At 39.6% G+C, this 19,537-nt stretch overlaps 2 protein-coding genes across 2 annotated transcripts in view; both read left to right on the forward strand.

Annotated features, from left to right (window-relative positions):
- PTCHD3 (patched domain containing 3) overlaps nucleotides 1–19,537 on the forward strand; it is a 138,227-nt gene that overhangs the window by 43,923 nt on the left and 74,767 nt on the right.
- Nucleotides 15,760–19,537, forward strand: part of LOC120869412 (ankyrin repeat domain-containing protein 26-like) — a 49,822-nt gene continuing 46,044 nt past the window's right edge. Inside the window, exon 1 of the mRNA XM_040248730.1 lies at nucleotides 15,760–15,986. Coding sequence (XP_040104664.1) covers nucleotides 15,760–15,986 — 227 coding nt within the window. The remainder of the gene's footprint in view (nucleotides 15,987–19,537) is intronic.

Below are 19,537 nucleotides of genomic sequence, written 5' to 3' on the forward strand. Positions count from 1 at the left end.
AGCTCTAGATTCCTCAGCCGGGAACTGTCTGAGACGGCCCTGGGTTGTATGCACTTCCCAGGTCTAAGCCGCTCAGGTTCAGGTACTTGGGTACTCCACAAAGGCGCAGACTTGGTTGGGCCTGCGTTTTGTTCCCTTCCCAGGTCCGAGCAGCTCAGGTGACCAGGTGTTTGGCGAGCATGGTCTCTGCGACTTATCACCTCCCCCGTCCCTGCCACTAAGTTTTCTGGGTGTACAACTGGCACACTTTCTCAGGCAGATGTCGACCGTCCATAATCCCAATAAGTCTTGGTTAGCAACAAAGCCTGCTTGCAGTTTGGTAGGTGATGCCTCTCTGGGGCCGTGAGTGGCCCCTTCCGGCTCTGGCTGCCCTTGCCTGCCTGTCTCCAGCGGGGGATGGGCCTTTGTGCTGTGAGCGGGCCTGGCAGTGTCTTGTGAAGTTGTTCAGTCATGTCCGACTCTTTGCGACCCCGTGGACTGCAGCCTGGCAGGCTTCTCCACCCAGGGGGGTTTCCAGGCAAGAATACTGGAGTGAGTTGCCATGCAGTGTCTTAGGTTAGGGCTTTTCAGGGGGTAGCTGTCCCACAGTCTGGTTTGCTATCTCAAGTTAGTTCCCTCAGATTGCCCTCGGGGCATTCAGGCCCGATCCTCACTCTAAGCAATGCAGCCCGTGCCTCCCTGCCTAGCCCCTGCTTGCTAGTGGCTGATGCGGGCATCTGAGCTGCTTCTCTGCTGGGAGTTACTGTTGGGCACGTATTCTGTGGGTTTTAATTATTTATTTATTTTTCCTCCCAGTTATGTTGCCCTCTGAGGTTCCAAGGCTCACCACAGGCTCACCAGTGAGAGTGTTTCCTGGTGTTTGGAAACCTCTCTTTTTTAAGACTCCCTTCCCAGGACGGATCTCCATCCCTACCTCTTTTTTCTCTCTTTTTATGTTTTATATTTTTTCCTACCTCCTTTCGAAGACAATGGGCTGCTTTTCTGGGTGCCTGATGTCCTCTGCCAGCATTCAGAAGTTGTTTTGTGGAATTTACTCAGCGTTCAAATGTTCTTTTGATGAATTTATGAGGGAGAAAGTGGTCTCCCCGTCCTATTCCTCCACCATCTTAGGACTGCCTCTGGTTGTTTTCCTTGGGGGGCGGGGGGAAACACAAAAATTTCTTAAGGTATGAGAGTCATTGATTTACTCAAATTTCCTAATTCTACAAAAGAAGTAACAAAGCCAATGGCCTTCTTACTGACTCCAGAGCCCTATGCCAGCTACTTCCTCAGATTAAGAAAAAACACATAGATTTTTAACTATAACATAGAAAAAATGAATAGGTAAAACCTTGTTTATAGTTTAATAATGCTGTGGCATGACATGACATAGTAGCATTCTAACAAAATTATATGCTTTAAAGGCATGAACAAGGAAAAATTATTATCAAACTCCTATTTGGAGAAGTCAATATATTCAATTTATAAAGCAAACTTTTTTTTAAACACAAGACAGGGAACTTGAAGGAGAAAATCTTATCTGAATCAAGCAGGCCAAAACTGAAGAGATTCATCCTTAAAAGTATGTTTCTTCCCCCAGATAAAACCTGGCTTATTAAAATGAGTCCACAAATGAATTATTCACATTTCGGGTTCAGTTCAGTTCAGTCGCTTCGTCGTGTCTGACTCTTTGCCACCCCATGTACCGCAGTACGCCAGGCCTCCTTGTCCATCACCAACTCCCGGAGTCCACCCAAACCCATGTCCATTGAGTCAGTGATGCCATCCAACCATCTCATCCTCTGTCGTCCCCTTCTCCTCCTGCCTTCAATCTTTCCCAGCATCAGAATCTTTTCAAATGAGTCAGCTCTTCCCATCAGGTGGCCAAAGTATTGGAGTTTCAGCTTCAACATCAGTCCTTCCAATGAACACCCAGGACTCATCTCCTCTAGGATGGACGGGTTGGATCTCCTTGCAGTCCAAGGGACTCTCAAGAGTCTTCTCCAACACCACAGTTCAAAAGCATCAATTCTCTGGCACTCAGCTTTCTTTATAGTCCAACTCTCACATCCATACGTGACCACTGGAAAAACCATAGCCTTGACTAGATGGACCTTTGTTGACAAAGTAATGTCTCTGCTTTTTAATATGCTGTCTAGGTTGGTCATAACTTTCCTTCCAAGGAGTAAGCGTCTTTTAATTTCATGGATGCAATCACTGTCCACAGTGTTTTTGGATCCCAGAAAAATGAAGTCAGCCACTGTTTCCACTGTTTCCCCATCATTTGTCACGAGGTGATGGGACTGGACTCCATGATCTTAGTTTTCTGAGTGTTGAGCTTTAAGCCAACTTTTTCATTTTCCTCTTTTACTTTCATCAATGTGTCACATCTGAGATTATTGATATCTCTCCCGGCAATCTTGATTCCAGCTTGTGTTTCTTCCAGCCCAGCATTTCTCATGATGTACTCTGCATGTAAGTTAAATAAGCAGGGTGACAATATACAGCCTTGACGAACTCCTTTTCCTATTTGGAACCAGTCTGTTGTTCCATGTCCAGTTCTAACTGTTGCTTCCTGACTTGCATATAGGTTCCTCAAGAGGCAGGTCAGGTGGGCTGGTATTCTCATCTCTTTCAGAATTTTCCACAGTTTATTGTGATCCACACAAAGGCTTTGGCATAGTGAATAAAGCAGAAATAGATATTTTTCTGGAACTCTCTTGCTTTTTTGATGATCCAGCAGATGTTGGCAATTTGATCTCTGGTTCCTCTGCCTTTCCTAAGGCCAGCTTGAACATCTGGAAGTTCACAGTTCACATATTGCTGAAGCCTGGCTTGGAGAATTTTGAGCATTACTTTACTAGCGTCTGAGATGAGTGCAATTGCACGGTAGTTTGAGCATTCTTTGGCATTGCCTTTCTTTGGGATTGGAATGAAAACATCTTTTCCAGTCCTGTGGCCACTGCTGAGTTTTCCAAGTTTGCTGGCATATTGAGTGCAGCACTTTCACAGCATCATCTTTTAGAATTTGAAATAGCTCAACTGGAATTTCATCACCTCCACTGACTTTGCTCATAGTCATGCTTTATATATATGCCATAATATATATTTAGTGATAAGAAGTGTTTTTCATTGTCTTTTGCCCTATATTACTATTTTAAACATTACAAAAGGTATTGAAAGTTATGGAAGGAGCAAATAATCTCATGACTGTCTGAGAAGAACTCTCTAAATTTTACCTTATTTACCATTAGTATACGTACCATGAGTGAAATAAGAGGTTTATTTTGTATTTATATGTTTGTACTAGAGAAGCAACTGAGATTTGATATAAGAGGACTAGTACAGTCAGAAGACCTGGTGAAAAACCTGAAACTTACTTATATTTCTAGCTTCTTCCTTTCTAGAATCATTATAGCTAATGAGTTAGTTGATATTTGTAGAAGTGCTTAGTGCAGTTATCAATAGGTATAATTCTTATAATTGACTATTACAGTGTTAGAACTGTAGCATATTCTCCAGAAAAAAATTTTTTTACAAACTTTAATCTGTTTAAATATGTACAGAGCTAAGGCTCTTACTTTGGGGTAGCTGTATAGCTTAGGTATCAGATTTTTTTTTTTTTTTTTAACTAGCAAAGGGTGGTGTTTATTGGAGGTATTTGTCATATTTGTTGGGATAATTTTATTTTTCTTCATGCCAATTTAAATTAATTTTCAAACACTTCAGCCTTGAATCATTTATTCTTATGGCTTCTCAACTATTTAAAGGCATCTACCTGTCATTAAATCATAATTTGGGACTCAAGTGGTGAGCTTTACCCAAACTCTTCTTGATTTACTCTTCTGTCTGCTCTTTATGATTTACTTAGAACATTTTTGGAAACAATTTGCTCATAATTCTCATTTTCAGTTCAATCAGATCAGTTCAGTTCAGTCACTCAGTTGTGTCTGACTGTTTGTGACCCCACGGACTGCAGCACTCTAGGCGTCCCTGTCCATCACCAACTCTTGGAGTTTACTCAGACTCATGTTCATTGAGTCGGTGATGCCATCCAATCATCTCATCCCCTGTCGTCTCCTCCTCCTGCCTTCAATCTTTCCCAGCATCAAGGTCTTTTCAAATCAATCAGTTCTTTGCAACAGGTGGCCAAAGTATTGGAGTTTCAGCTTCAGCATCAGTCCTTCCAATATATATTCAGGACTGATTGCCTTTAGCATGGACTGGTTGGATCTCCTTGCAGTCGAAGGGACTCTCAAGAGTCTTCTCCAACACCACAGTTCAAAAGCATCGTACAGTATGTGATCCTTTAGGATTAGCTTTTCCCATTTGATATCACGTTTTCGAGGTTCATCCATGTGATAGTGCATATCAGTTCTTCTGTTTCTGTTGATTGTCAAACAATAAACAGTATGTGACTAAGCCATGTATTTATCATCAGTTGATGGAGCTTTGGGTTGGTTCCACGTTGGGGCTATTAATAATGTTGCTGTGAACATTGATTTATATGTTTCTGTGTGGGCATGTTTTTATTTCCCTGTGGTGGGATTTTATCCTCAGAGTTCTTGGCCTTTGCTCAGACTATCCTGTCTTTACAGTTTCTTTTCCTCTTGGGTAGTCCTCCATTTATTCAGACCTGGTGCCCAGTCTCTCCTCCTTCATGGATCTTTTCTGACTGTCCAGCTTTCATGGAAACTTTTCTCTTCAGCCCTTGTCATCTAGTCTGTGAAGAGCAGTTTAGCCCTTAATTTTACACTGTCATCATTTTTTCCACGAGGGAGAATCTTGTTTAAGTACACACTGGTCTAACAGAGAATATTCATTGATACACACAGCACTTGTCTTGCATAAATGGAAAGTAAAAAAGGATTACAAGAATGTGGCATTTTTCTTTCCAGAAAAATGTATAGATCATCTCAGTAAACTATTGGGAAATGGAATTTCTTTAACTGCTTTGGAATGTAGTTCAAATGAGCAAAATGTCTTTGTAGTTCAGGAAAAGGCATATGGGGTTAACATCCATATTTACAGATTTAGTAATTAGAGTTTTGTTGTCACAGTCTTCCTTTGGGAGGGATTTATTGACTCAGTCTAGATAACCCAATACAGTATACCTCGCACTTCCTTGAAAACCATGTGGCATTAAGACGGGGGGGGGGGGGGGGGGGGGGGGCGGCGGTGAGGAGGAGTAAGAGATCTTCTACTAATAGGGAACTCGCAGTCATTTTATGGAGGAAAGGTAAAAAATATTTATTGTAGAGCAATAAATAGTATAAAATCAAATGCCAATGTTGTGTGACAAAGATGATGGCAGTGAAGAGTATATTTTCTGATTCTCAGTGGTTTGAATTTCTTCCTTGATTCTCTGAGCAATACCAGGTCCTACATTCTACAATACAGACACCATCATACTTATTTGATCCTCGGTTTGAGTTAGGCTGTGCTCAGTCCACTTGCCTCATTAGCAAATGGTAATGTTTTCTTCTTGAAGACTGGTGATCTTCCAGCAGAGCTGGGAACTGCATCTTCAAAATGTCTGCACCTGGATGCAGAAAAATCAAGTTCTTTGAGAGGAGTTATTATCTATGAAAGGAACGCGAAAGAAATGTGAAAAACTAAAGAAGAAGAAAAAGAAGTTGGAGCAAGAAGTAGTGAACCTCAAAAGTCACATAGAAGTGAATATGATAGTACATAGTCAAGTAGAGCAGTGTATACTGGAGAGTGAAGAAAGAGTGAGACAGGATCTTGTAGAGAAATTAAAAGAAGTCAACGTATTTTTACACGTTAATTTGTTAATCTGTCATGTGCTTGAATTCACCTCACTGTACATTACATTTCAGAGGTATACAGCTTATGTGTTCCCTTTACTTCCCCTAGAGCAATTTGTTTTGTAGATTTCTGGAAGGAAGGGGGCACTTGTTTCTCCTTTGAAATATTTCTGCTTCCATCACAGTTACCAGTAAACTGACCTTTCAGAATGATTCTCACTAGAGAATCCTTTTACTTTTAAGACCAGTTGGCATACAGCAAGACTATTAGGAGGAAAAGACAATATTGTGGTTTAGAACCAGTACCATCCTCTTGAATTATTCTTGTCTTGTTCAGTGTTTAAAATTTTAAGTTGATCTTCATAGTCTTTGAATTATCAGATTATTTAAGTACCCCTATAACATTGATTCCCACTTCACATTGACAATAGTTTTTCAAAACTTCCACTCTTATTTTTAACATTTAAAATTACTCTCTGAATCACTGACTCAACATTTAAAGGAACAAGTATAATTATCCAAGTTATAATTATTTTTTAAATGTTATCTTTTTACATTTGCCTTAGGTACAAGCAGCATCTCAAGAGAACTTAGAGTAGTTACGAGAGAAGAATAATGTTTCCATAAGAAGTCAAATGGAACTCAGAAGTGAAGATTTGGAATCTGAACTCTTCAAGATGAAAATTTTGCCAGAAGATTATAATAAAGCAGAGTGGGAAAAATATAAGCAACTCTACCTAGAAGAACTAGGAGACAGAAAGTCATTGGAAAATAAAGTAAACAAGTAAGCAAAGACACAGAATCACAGAAAATAAATTTAGTTCGTTACTTTGTCTGGAAAGCCAATTTTTATACAGCCAGGCGCATGAGCTTAGTAGGAAGTGAAAGCTAACTAAATAGTCCCTCCTAGAGGGCGCTCTAAGACAATCTATGTAAATACTGTCACAAGTTTTTCTACACTACTTAAAAGCATGCTTGTGAAATAGAGGGAAATTAACACAGGGTTGAAAGGCAGGGTAATTCACAAAGTGGCTGAAACTAACATGGTGACCTGACTGAGCAGGTGTGTGGAGAATGGAAAGGGCAGATGCCACCTGCAGTGCCTAGTCAGGTTTCCCCACAGTCTGAAAGCAGAACGTTCCTAGGAAGCTTTTCATAAGTCAAAACAGCATAAAGCAAAGAAGCAGTTAACAGAGGACACATTCTGCTAGTTGGTGCATAAAATAAGTATACACAAAAGAAACACAGATGTTCACAGAGAGGATTCAGGGCTGTGACAACTTGATGCTGAGATGTGGGGTGTGGCTTCCAGGGAAGGAGTACAGTGGGGTCACTTTCCCTACTTGGGGAGCACGATGCCTCTCACTACAAAAAGTTTTGACTTTTTGCCTTTTGAAATTAAACCAAAAATTCTCTTCAGATTTTTTTTTTTTTTTTTTCAATCAAAAGCAGTTGCTGACATAGGCCCTTCCTGGAAGTGAAGTAACATAAAGTGAACTTTGGAAAAGCAGGGAATACTTGTAATTGTTCCTGGGGCTGTTTTAGCTCTCTTCAGACAAACCCATTGACTTTCTTGTACTCGAGATGGTGGCTCTAGGTGATTCCTCAGAGCCAAATGCTTAATTTCTCCGAGGTCATGAGTGAAACGTATATACAAGGGTGGTGAAAGGAAACACTTGAACGTGGCTTTGTGAGATGGTGGCTTTCTTCAACCCTGAACTGTTTCCTAGAGGAAGGTGTGTCCCAGCGGCAGCAGGTGTCACTGTGAGGCCACCTCCCTTTCTCTCTGATGCCCTTTCTCTCCTCTCCCAACTGTGGCTTGTTACTTGAGGCGCCCAGACACATGTGTATTTCTTTAGAACAAGGTTACAGCTGTCATTGATTATAGTAAGTCTGCACTGTGTTTTCAGTGTTCTAACAGTTTAATGGGAATTCCATTTCCTATATGGCAACTTTAAAAATGCAAATCACTTAGGGAAACATGAATGAAATTGGTGTTTTCCATCTTCCCAAGGACTAATGAGAGGCTGGCAGAGATCAGCATCCAACTTGAGGTGGAGAAACAGCAGAATAGATCTTTATTCAGCACTCTCACCATGAGGCCAGTCCTGGAGCCCCCTTGTGTTAGAAATTTCTATAACAGTTAGGGCTCAACTGAGATCTTACTTCAAGAGCAAATGTAGTGGTTTCTACCTCAATTCCATGCCCTTTACATAACAGCTTTGAAAGTTACTTGACTAAGGGTAGTTCTATTATCTTTTTGCCTTGAGTTTTAGATTTCTGTTAAGTGATTCTAGTTTTTAATTTGGTGAACTTCTAAGCTGTTTATTTGACTTATGCACACTAAGTAAAACCCATAAGTAACTGTGGTAATCAAGGACACAGAAATCTTGAGATATTTTTTGGTCCTAGATTTCTCATTTTTTTAAAGATACTTATTAAATTCTTAAATTTCTTGAAAAGCTGCATTTAAATTCTAATTTAGAAATGGAATCTTATTGCCTAGTAACTGAAAATATACATTCAGATGTTTGACTTACTCTAATTGATTTCACTTTGGCTGTGCTTCCTAATCATTTCTAAGCTCTACTGTACCCACCCCAGTTTTTCTACCCCTAAGCATAAGTGAATGACTGGCATCTAAACACTAACCACATATGGATTTATTTTTTCATTTGAAGGAATCATAAGAGAAATCCTTTTCATGAATTAAACAAACTTGTGATACTAAGTCAGAAGATTAATTTCTGGTTCTAGGTTACAATTTTTTTTATTTTCTTATACAAGAGTACATCTTTAATTACTATTTTACTGATAGCCTTTTAATTAAATTTCTAAAAAATATCTTGCTGAGCAGTTGTAGAAAGTTTCTAAATTTGTAGTTAAATCAAATATTTAAAACTTGTAACTGAAGCTCACTTTCATCTCTGTCTTGACATCACCTGGATGAATGATGACTTAGATAGCAACTATGGGGAGTCTTTAAATTGCAACTAGTTATCATTGTGTAGTCATTGTGATTAAAATATCCATTTCACTCAGTGCACTCGGGTTTATGGTTTTGATGGTATTTTCATGATGTTTGTGGTACAGATAAAAATAGCCCTTGTTAAATACAGTCTCAACCTGTTTTCTCATTTGGCTTCTTGCCATCACAGAAGAGCAATCTAAGGTTCCTTCAACAGCACTGTGGCTATGTTGGGTCTTAGTACTTGAGAGCCATGAACGTGGAGGATGTACTTTAGCTGTGCAGTCACAGCAGGCCTCTCTGAACTCTTAATCCCAAGTCAGAGACTTGCCCACACAGGTCTAAGAGGAGGAAGCGAATGCTTAACCCTCGTCCCAGAGGTGGGCTGCCTACTGCAGACCCAAGTTCATGGTGCTGTGGGCACATATAAGAGATTCGGAACCAAGCAAGCACTTTGGGAGAAGTTCCTTGTCCCAAACTTAAGCGTTAAGTAAATCTCCTCGCTTCTCATCCCACAGCAAACATTATTCTCAGTGGTGAAAAGTTGAAAGCATTCCCTCTAAAATCAGGAACAAGATAAGGGTGCCCATTCTCACCACTACTATTCAACATAGTTTTGACAGTTCTAGCCACAGCATTCAGAGAAGAAAGAGAGATAAAAAGAATCCATATTGGAAAAGAAAAAGTAAAATTCTCGCTGTTTGCAGATGACATGGTTCTCTACATAGAAAACCCTAAAGACACCACCAGAAAATTACTAGAGCGAATCAATGAATATAATAAAGTTGCAAGATGTAAAATTAACACAGAAATCCCTTGCATTCCTATACACTAACAATGAGAAAACAGAGAAATGAAGGAAACTATCCCATTCACCACTGCAGCAAAAATGAAATACTTAGAAATAAATTTAACTAAAGAAACAAAAGACTTATATAAAACTATAAAACACTGATGCAAGAAATCAAAGATGACACAAATAGATGGAGAAATATATGATGTTCATGGATTGGAAGAATCAATATAGTGAAAATGAATATACTACCCAAAGCAATCCATAGATTCAATGCAATCCCTATCAAGCTGTCAATGGTATTTGTCACAGACCTAGAACAAATAATTTCACAATTTGTATGGAAACCCAAAAAACCTTGAATAGCCAAGCAATCTTGAGAAAAAAGAATGGAACTGGAGGAATCAACCTGCTTGACTTCAGACTATACTACAGAGCTACAGTCATCACGACAGTATGTATTTCTTTTTGTTCCTGGCTATATCTTGCCTCTACTTCTGCCATCTCTGTAGAACTATCCACCTGCACCCTGACACTATTCTCAGAAAACATGGAGTTCATCAACTTGTCAAGTTTCTGGTAGACCTTAAGGCTAGGAAACCCAGACTCGAGCAATCATGTCTGTATTGCTGTCACTTGGTGGGTGACCTTAAAATTTCCCAGTCATTGATTTTGTCACTAGTTTACATTTTGCCCTCAAGAAGAATTCCAGCCACCCACATCAATATGGATCCTGCCAAAGTATTTGGCCTTATCTCTTTACCACCCTCCTCTGCTGTTTATCTCTGCATCTAATCTAACCAGACAGACTGTAGGATCCCACAGGTGTGCTTCCTCACCTCCGGTCTTTGTACGTGCTTCTCCTCTCTATCTCCTGTACTTTTTTCCTGTCCTTCATGTATCTACTTCCACAGCACCTCCACCGAAAAGCTGACAGTATTGACACAAAGCTGTCTGTCCCTTGTGAGTGTTCCTTGTGCCGTCTTTTATATCTTAGTACTTATGACTCTGTATGGAAATTGCCTGTTTGCCTATTTTTCCAGTTTATGGGATATCACTTTTCAGGGTGGACTGAGTCACCTTCATCTTGTAATTCCAGTGTTTGTCACAGCACCTTTGCACATAGTTATTGAGTAAATGAATGAAGAGTGAGAAAACCAGAAGCTCTGATACTCAGCCACATGTGGGGTCAAGGGCAGATTATGTAACTGTAATCTCATATTTTGTTTCCCATCATCTATAGATATGTTTCATTTTTTGGAACACTTAGAAATATCTGGTTGTTTTTTTTTAACTAAACTGTTTTTTTTTTAAAACTAATACTTAGGTAATTCAAGTATTTTAAATAAAGAATGTAATCCTTTTTCTTTCCAGCTGCTGCTGAATTTGAATCAGAGTCCTATGGAGTGTCTCCTCTAGGATCTACAGATGGGTCAAATCTGTATCAGGATCTACTTTTGAAAACATCACAAGAATATGTACAGGTTTTGAAGAAAAAATATATGATCTGAAAGATAAATAGTAAAAATTTCCCTTCTGGGCTATTTTCATGACATTTTAGTTGTTTCCCATTAAACATGATGAGAAAGTCTTTATTAAAGGGAGATATTTTTGTTGTATGATGAAATTATATGGTATTTTAAAAATACTAATTTTAAGTAGTATTTATACTACTTTTAAGCAATAGTATCTAAGTACTTTTGATACTAAATATTTTCTCTGCACCTAACTTACTTTTCAGTACAGTCACTCAGTCGTGTCCAACTCTTTGAGACCCCATGAATCGCAGCACACCAGGCCTCCCTGTCCATCACCATCTCCCAGAGTTTACTCAAACTCATGTCCATCAAGTCAGTGATGCCATCCAGCCATCTCATCCTCTGTCATCCCCTTCTCCTCCTGCCCCCAATCCCTCCCAGCATCAGAGTCTTTTCCAATGAGTCAACTCTTCGCATGAGGTGGCCAAAGTTTTGGAGTTTCAGCTTTAGCATCAGTCCTTCCAATGAACACCCAGGACTCATCTCCTTTAGGATGGACTGGTTGGATCTCCTTGCAGTCCAAGGGACTCACAAGTCTTCTTCAACACCACAGTTCAAAAGCATCAATTCTTCGGTGCTCAGCCTTCTTCACAGTCCAACTCTCACATCCATACATGACCACTGGAAAAACCATAGCCTTGACTAGATGGACCTTTGTTGGCAAAGTAATCTTTGCTTTTTAATATGCTGTCTAGGTTGGTCATCATTTTTCTTCCAAAGAGTAAGCGTCTTTTAATTTCATGGCTGCAGTCACCATCTGCAGTGATTTTGGAGCCCCCCAAAATAAAGTCTGACACTGTTTCCACTGTTTCTCCATCTATTTCCCATGGAGTGATGGGACCAGATGCCATGATCTTCGTTTTCTGAATGTTGACCTCTAAGCCAACTTTTTCACTCTCCTCTTTCACTTTCATCAAGAGGCTTTTTAGTTCCTCTTCACTTTCTGCCATAAGGGTGGTGTCATCTGCATATCTGAGATTATTGATATTTCACCCAGCAATCTTGATTCCAGGGTGTGCTTCTTCCAGCCCAGCGTTTCTCATGATGTACTCTACATATAAGTTAAATAAGCAGGGTGACAATATACAGCCTTGACGTACTACTTTTCCTATTTGGAACCAGTCTGTTGTTCCATGTCCAGTTCTAACTGTTGCTTCCTGACCTGCATATAGGTTTCTCAAGAGGCATGTCAGGTGGTCTGGTATTCCCATCTCTTTCAGAATTTTCTAGTTTATTGATATCCACACAGTCAAAGGCTTTGGCATAGTCAATAAAGCAGAAATAGATGTTTTTCTGGAACTCTGTTCCTTTTTCAGTGATCCAGCAGATGTTGGCAATTTGATCTCTGGTTCCTCTGCCTTTCCTAAGGCCAGCTTGAACATCTGGAAGTTCACGGTTCACATATTGCTGAAGCCTGAGCATTACTATCATGTGAGACGAGTGCAATTGTGTGGTAGTTTGAGCATTCTTTGATATTGCCTTTCTTTGGGATTGGAATGAAAACACCTTTTCCAGTCTTGTGGCCCCTGCTGAGTTTTCCAAGTTTGCTGGCATATTGAGTGCAGCACTTTCACAGCATCACTTTTCAGGATTTGAAATAGCTCAACTGGAATTCCATCACCTCCACTAGTTTTGTTTGTAGTGATGCTTTCTAAGGCCCACTTGACTTCACATTCCAGAATGTCTGGCTCTAGGTGAGTGATCACACCATCGTGACTATCTTGGTTGTGAATATCTTTTTTGTACAGTTCTTCTGTGTATTCTTGCCACCTCTTCTTAATATCTTCTGCTTCTCTTAGGTCCATACCATTTCTGTCCTTTATCGAGCCCATCTTTACATGAAATGTTTCCTTGGCATCTCTGATTTTCTTGACGAGATCTCTAGTCTTTCCCATTCTGTTGTTTTCCTCTATTTCTTTGCACTGATTGCTGAGAAAGGCTTTCTTATCTCTCCTTGCTATTCTTTGGAACTCTGCATTCAGATGCTTATTTCTTTCCTTTTCTCCTTTGCTTTTCACCTCTCTTCTTTTCACAGCTATTGGTAAGGCCTCCTCAGACAGCCGTTTTGCTTTTTTGCATTTCTTTTCCAAGGGGATGGTCTTGATCCCTGTCTCCTGTACAGTGTCACGAACCTTACTTTTAGGCCTATATAAAACCCAACACTGTTAAGTTTTCCGATTTAAAATTCAAAGTATTAGTCACTCAGTCATGTCTCTGTGACCCATGGACTGCAGCCTGCCAGACTCCTCTGTCCTCCACTATCTTGTGGAGTTAGCTCAAATTCATGTCTATTGAGTCAGTGATGCTCTCCAACCTTCTCATCCTCTGTTGTCCCCTTTTTCCTCCTGCCTTCAATCTTTCCCAGCATCAGAGTCTTCTCTGATGAGTGAGCTCTTCACATCAGGTGGCTGAAGTATTGGAGCTTCAGCCTCAGCATCAGGCCTTCTGATGAATATTCAGAATTGATTTCCTTTAGGATTGACTGGTTTAATCTCTTTGCAGTCCAAGGACTCTCACGAGTCTACTCCAACACCACAGTTTAAAAGCACCAATCCTTCAGCACTCAGCCTTCTTTATGATCCAACTCTCATATATCCATACATCACTACTGGAAAAATATTATCTATGTTTTAACCCCAATCTCCTAATTTATCCCTCCCCTCATGTTTCCCCTTTCATAAACATAATTTGATTTTGAGATCTGTGAGTTGGTTTCTGTTTTGTAAATAAGCTTATTTTGATTAGATTCCATATGTAAGTGATGTGATATTTGTTTTTCTCTGAGTTACTTCACTTAGTATTGCAATTTTGAGACCCTTCTGTGTTGCTGCAAATGACATTATTTCATTATTTTTATAGCCGAGTTATATTCCATTTTTTGTGTCTGTCTCTGTGTACACTGCATCTTCTTTACCCATTCTTCTGTTGGTGAACACTTAGGTTGCTTCCGTGTCTTGGCTATTGTCAATAGTTCTGCAGTGAACATTGGGGTGCATGTACCTATTTGAATTATGGTTTCCTCCAGGACTTCCCTGGTGGCTCAGATGGTAAAGCATCTTGCTTACAATGCGGGAGACCTGGGTTCGATCCCTGGGTTGGGAAGATCCTCTGGAGAAGGAAATGGCAACCCACTCCAGTATTCTTGCCGGGAAAATCCCATGGACAGAGGAGCATGGTGGGCTACAGTCCACTGGGTCGCAAAGAGTCAGACAAGACTGAGGACTTCACTTTCACTTTTTCCACTTTTCTCCAGATATATGCCAAGGACTGGGATTGCTGAATCATATGGCAAGTTTATAGTCAGTTTTTAAAGAAACCTCATAGAGTTCTCCATAGTGGGTGTACCTACTTACACTCCATAAACACTGTAGGAGGGTTCCCTTTCTCCACACTCTCTCAAGCATTTATTGTTCGTAGATTTTTTGATGGTGGCTATTCTGATTGGTGTGAAATGATACCTCGTTGTAGTATTTCTGCATTTCTCTAATAATTAGTGATATGGAGCATCCTTTCTGAACATCCTTTCATGTGCTTTTTGGTCATCTGTAGACGTTCCTTACAGAAATGTATGTTTAGATCCTACGCTCATTTTGTGATCGGGTTGTTTGTTTTTTGATATTGAGCTCTTTGAGCTGTTTGAAAATGTTGGAGATAAATCTTTTGTTAGTTGCATCATTTACAAATATTGTTGCCCATCATGTGGGTTGTGGTCTGTCCTGTTTATGATTTCCTCCACTGTGCCAAAGCTTTTAAGTTTGATTAAATCCCATTTGCTTATTTCTGTTTTTATTTTCATTATTCTAAGAGGTGGATGAAAAAAGATACTGCTTTAATTTAGGTCAGAGAGTGTTGTGCCTATATTTTCCTCTAAGAGTTTTATAGGGCCTGTCCTTATATTTAAGTCTTTAGTCCATTTTGAGTTTGTTTCTGTGTATGATGTTAGGGAGTGTTCTAATTTCCTTCTTATACCTGTAGCTGTTTTCTTATCACCACTTGTTGAAGAGGCTGTCTTTCTGCCTTTGTATAGTCTTGCCTCCTTTATCATAGATTAATTGACCATTGGGCATAGGTTTCTCCCAGGAGTTTCTGTCTTGTTTCATTGATCATTCAGTATATTTCTGTTTTTGTGCTAGGACCAGTGTTTTGATTACTGAAGCTTGCAGGGTAGGCTGAAGTCAGGGTACCTGATTCTGTCAGCTCTTGCTTTTCTTTCTCAAGATTGCTTTGAATATTTGGGGCCTTCTGTTTCCATGCACACTGTAAAATTTTTTTGTTCTAGCTCTGTGGAAAATTCCATTGGTAATTTGATAGACATTGCACTGAATCTGTAGATTGTTTGGGGTAGTATAGTTATTTTGGCAGTTATATAGTTTTAATGTCACTTTGATTTCTGTTTATGTCAGTTTCCTGTCTTTCCCTCTTAGTTTAGGTAAGGGGTTATTGATATTGTTTCTTTCAGAAAATGAACTTATAGTTCTTGCACATGCACACTTGTCAGTCTGGCACGCCAAGCCTCTGTGCACATGGGCAATGTGTTTTGCGGTGTTGCTTAGCAATGATCATTCTGGGATGAAAGATTCTAAACTGTTGAGCTTCCCAGTTGGGACATTGTGGCAGGGCTGCTCTGGCTTACCTGTAGTGTTTGTGTTGGGTTTAGGGGACTCTGAAGAGCTGAGGGGGAGGTGAGGTGTGTTGGAGCTTGTAGGCTCTACGATGAAGAAGAGTTTTGGCTTCAGGAGGAAGAAGGGCATCTTCCCCTCTGGCTCTTCCATCAACCCAGTGAGAGACAGCGGTCATAGAATCAACTTCCGAGGTCCTTGCATCCAAGACAAGGACCTCGGGAAGATCCACAAAGCTGCCAGTGTCAGCAACGTAGCCAAAGTGCAGCAGTTTCTGTTGCCCAGGAGGAATGGCCTGAATGACAGGGAGAAGATGAACAGGTAAGCGGGGTGGAAGGGCCTGGCAGGGGTCCCTCCTGTGAGTTTCCCCTCCAAGGCTCTTGGACACCTTCCTGAGATCCAGCACCCCACAGACTTTATAGTCAGCAGAAAGCCTTAGCTGGTTTCAGACCCACTTGTAATTCCCCTTATAGGGCACTTTGCTGATGGTTTTGAAGTCATTTAACTGAATGTCAGTAATCACAGAAACGAAATGAAACATGAATAGCATCTGTTTTTTCTGTCTTCCTCCTGCTTTTTATTTGCATGGGTTAGCATGATGTACTCATGAGTAAGAGCTCTCAAGTTCTATAGCCTTCAAGAAATCTTCTGGAACCTCCTGGCTCTCACATTTTTTCTCATGTGATTTATGAAAACACTTCTTCATGGATTGCCAATCCATGGATCATGGCAGTGGACAGATTTCTGATGGTGTTGTGTCAGCATCTTATTTTTAATTTACATATTTTTATACCATAAGGTATATATTACAGAAAACTGCATAGTGAGCAAAATAATTCCCATGAGAGGTCAAATTCTGGATTAAAAATTCCTCAGATACAATTCAATATCCATTTTATATCAGTGTATACTTAGGTGTATATGTTCTTTGCTGAAGGACCTTAGAAGACAGCTTGCTGTGTCCTGAATAGGAAGACATTTTCTTAGGATGTATGATTTTTCTATACTTAAACCAAATCAATATATCATGATTTTAAACATTTTGGGTTATGTATGCTGTCTTTAATTATTGTGATGAAATTAAAATTGTACATAGTAGACTAAGACTTGCCCTTCTTGATATAAAAATGTGCCATAAGTGCCCACAAAATATTCATTCACTAACAACTGTAAAGGGGGATAGATATATGAATGGAACAGAATAGAAAACGCCCAAACACCCAAATGTAGGTAAAACTTTAGAACTTGATACTGATGGCATTTTCTGTTAGGAAAGATAAATTGTATGTAGATGGTGGAGAAATAACCTGATAAAAGAGAAAAGTAACTATATTTTTATCTCACCAAAAAGTTTCAGATGGAGTGTGGATCAAAGATTTTAAATATGCACAGAGAGAAAAGTACCAGAAGAAAACTCAAATTCTTATTTATACACTTTTTTTCTTGCTGACAGTGACCTTCTTTTTTTTCCATTTCTATTGTTTCTTAACCTTAATTTTTTAAATTGGAGAATAATTGCTTTACAATGTTGTGTTGTTTTCTGCTGTATAACATCATAGATCAGTTCTAAGTATACATATATCAGCTTCCTCATGAGCCTCCTTCCCACCCCAAAGGCCTCACTAAGAATTATTTCAAAAGCAAGAATTCTTGAGTTTCCTGGATTTGGGCACACACAAAAAAAGGAAAAGAAATCTGGAGGTTGAATTAACATTTTAACAACTCAAAAAGAATGTAAAACTCTGTGTCAACCAAGCTGTCTATAGGCAAGTCAGATTAGCACACAGAGTTGGTCTTTTTGGCACTAATAGGAATGTAGTAGTAGTACAGATAAAAATAATTTGTCACTTTCAATTTTTTTTAGAATTTTTTTCGAGGATTAATATCTTCTGATAACTTTATCTGAAATGACCTAAGAATTTGGTAATTGTTTTTCATATTAGTGTTAAAATATTGTTTATCACATTTTTAATACATAGCATTCACCAACTGATTTCTGAATATAAAGGAAAGAGACCTGAAACTTCTCCTGAAAATAGCAACTCAGGTACATCATCTGATACCGAATTACTCTTGGTGATTCTACCATAGATAAAGTAGGAATGAGGAAGTTTCAGTAATGAAAGAACTATGAAAAAATTGCTGTAAATTGCATGTGTGTTTTATTTTCTAAATTAATTTTTTAATACTCTAGTATTCATAATTCTTTAAGAGGTTAATTGTAGGTGATTTAACATCAAAGACAGTATTGTCTGAAAAGAAATCCATGTATTTAATATGGCCCCTAAAGTCCTATATTGGGCTTCCCTGGTGGCTCAGAGGTTAAAGTGTCTGCCTGGAATGCAGGAGACCTGGGTTTGATCCCTAGGTCGGGAAGATCCCCTGGAGAAGGAAATGGCAACCTACTCCAGTACTCTTGCCTGGAGAATCCCATGGGGAGAGGAGCCTGGTAGGCTACAGTCCATGGGGTCGCAAAGAGTCAGACATGACTGAGCGACTTCACTTTCACTTAAAGTCCTATATTAGATCTTTGTGTAAATAAGAAAAAAAAAATTTAACTTAGTATGATGTATATTTCTATAGTCATATTATATCAAATTGGACTTCTTATGAAACTGAACATTTATTTCTGGAAATAGTTTGCATTTAGTGGATGAATAGTTAGTAGTTACTGTGTAGTGATTAGTCTCACTAAAATAGTTACCTGTTCAGTTCAGTCTCTCAGTCGTGTCCGACTCTTTGCGACCCCATGAATCGCAGCACGCCAGGCCTCCCTGTCCATCACCATCTCCCGGAGTTCACTCAGACTCACGTCCATCGAGTCCGTGATGCCATCCAGCCATCTCATCCTCTGTCATCCCCTTCTCCTCCTGCCCCCAATCCCTCCCAGCATCAAAGTCTTTTCCAAGGAGTCAACTCTTCACATGAGGTGGCCAAAGTACTGGAGCTTCAGCTTTAGCATCATTCCTTCCAAAGAAATCCCAGGGCTGATCTCCTTCAGAATGGACTGGTTGGATCTCCCTGCAGTCCAAGGGACTCTCAAGAGTCTTCTCCAACACCACAGTTCAAAAGCATCAATTCTTCGGCGCTCAGCCTTCTTCACAGTCCAACTCTCACATCCATACATGACCACTGGAAGAAACCATAGCCTTGACTAGATGGACCTTATCGGCAAAGTAATGTCTCTGCTTTTGAATATGCTGTCTAGGTTGGTCATCACTTTTCTTCCAAGGAGTAAGCGTCTTTTAATTTCATGGCTGCAGTCACCATCTGCAGTGATTTTTGAGCCCCCCAAAATAAAGTCTGACACTGTTTCCACTGTTTCCCCATCTATTTCCCATGAAGTGATGGGACCGGATGCCATGATCTTTGTTTTCTGAATGTTGAGCTTTAAGCCAACTTTTTCACTTAATAGTTACCTGAGAACCTGAATAATCCCTTCCTGGTAGGATAAGAAATGATAAACAATAAGAACTGCAAAGCAGAGCCAGTGTGCAGCATAATAGTGAGAGGTTATTTCTGAAAGATACCTACTAACAGTACAGAAGGCGGAAAAGCAATGCCTGGTTGAGATCCAGTTCTTTTGCCTACTGTTGTACCATGCCTGGTTGAGATCCAGTTCTTTTGCCTACTGTTGTACCAAGTAGGTCTCTATTACCAACTTCATTCCTTACAGATCCAAAGAGAGTGAGGTAGGTTGACTTCATTAGGACCAGATGTTTTCTTCTGTGTGTTAGATAATTGTCATGACAGTATAGTTTTTTTAAGAACAAGATGTTCTCTTGCCATCAGTTAAAAGATTATCATAATCGATATTCAAATAGATCAACTTGGGACTCTGCAGGTTCTACTAAAAGCACAAAAAATACTTC

This window comes from Oryx dammah, unplaced genomic scaffold (assembly GCF_014754425.2).
Source record: "Oryx dammah isolate SB20612 unplaced genomic scaffold, SCBI_Odam_1.1 HiC_scaffold_10, whole genome shotgun sequence".
Taxonomy (NCBI): domain Eukaryota; kingdom Metazoa; phylum Chordata; class Mammalia; order Artiodactyla; family Bovidae; genus Oryx; species Oryx dammah.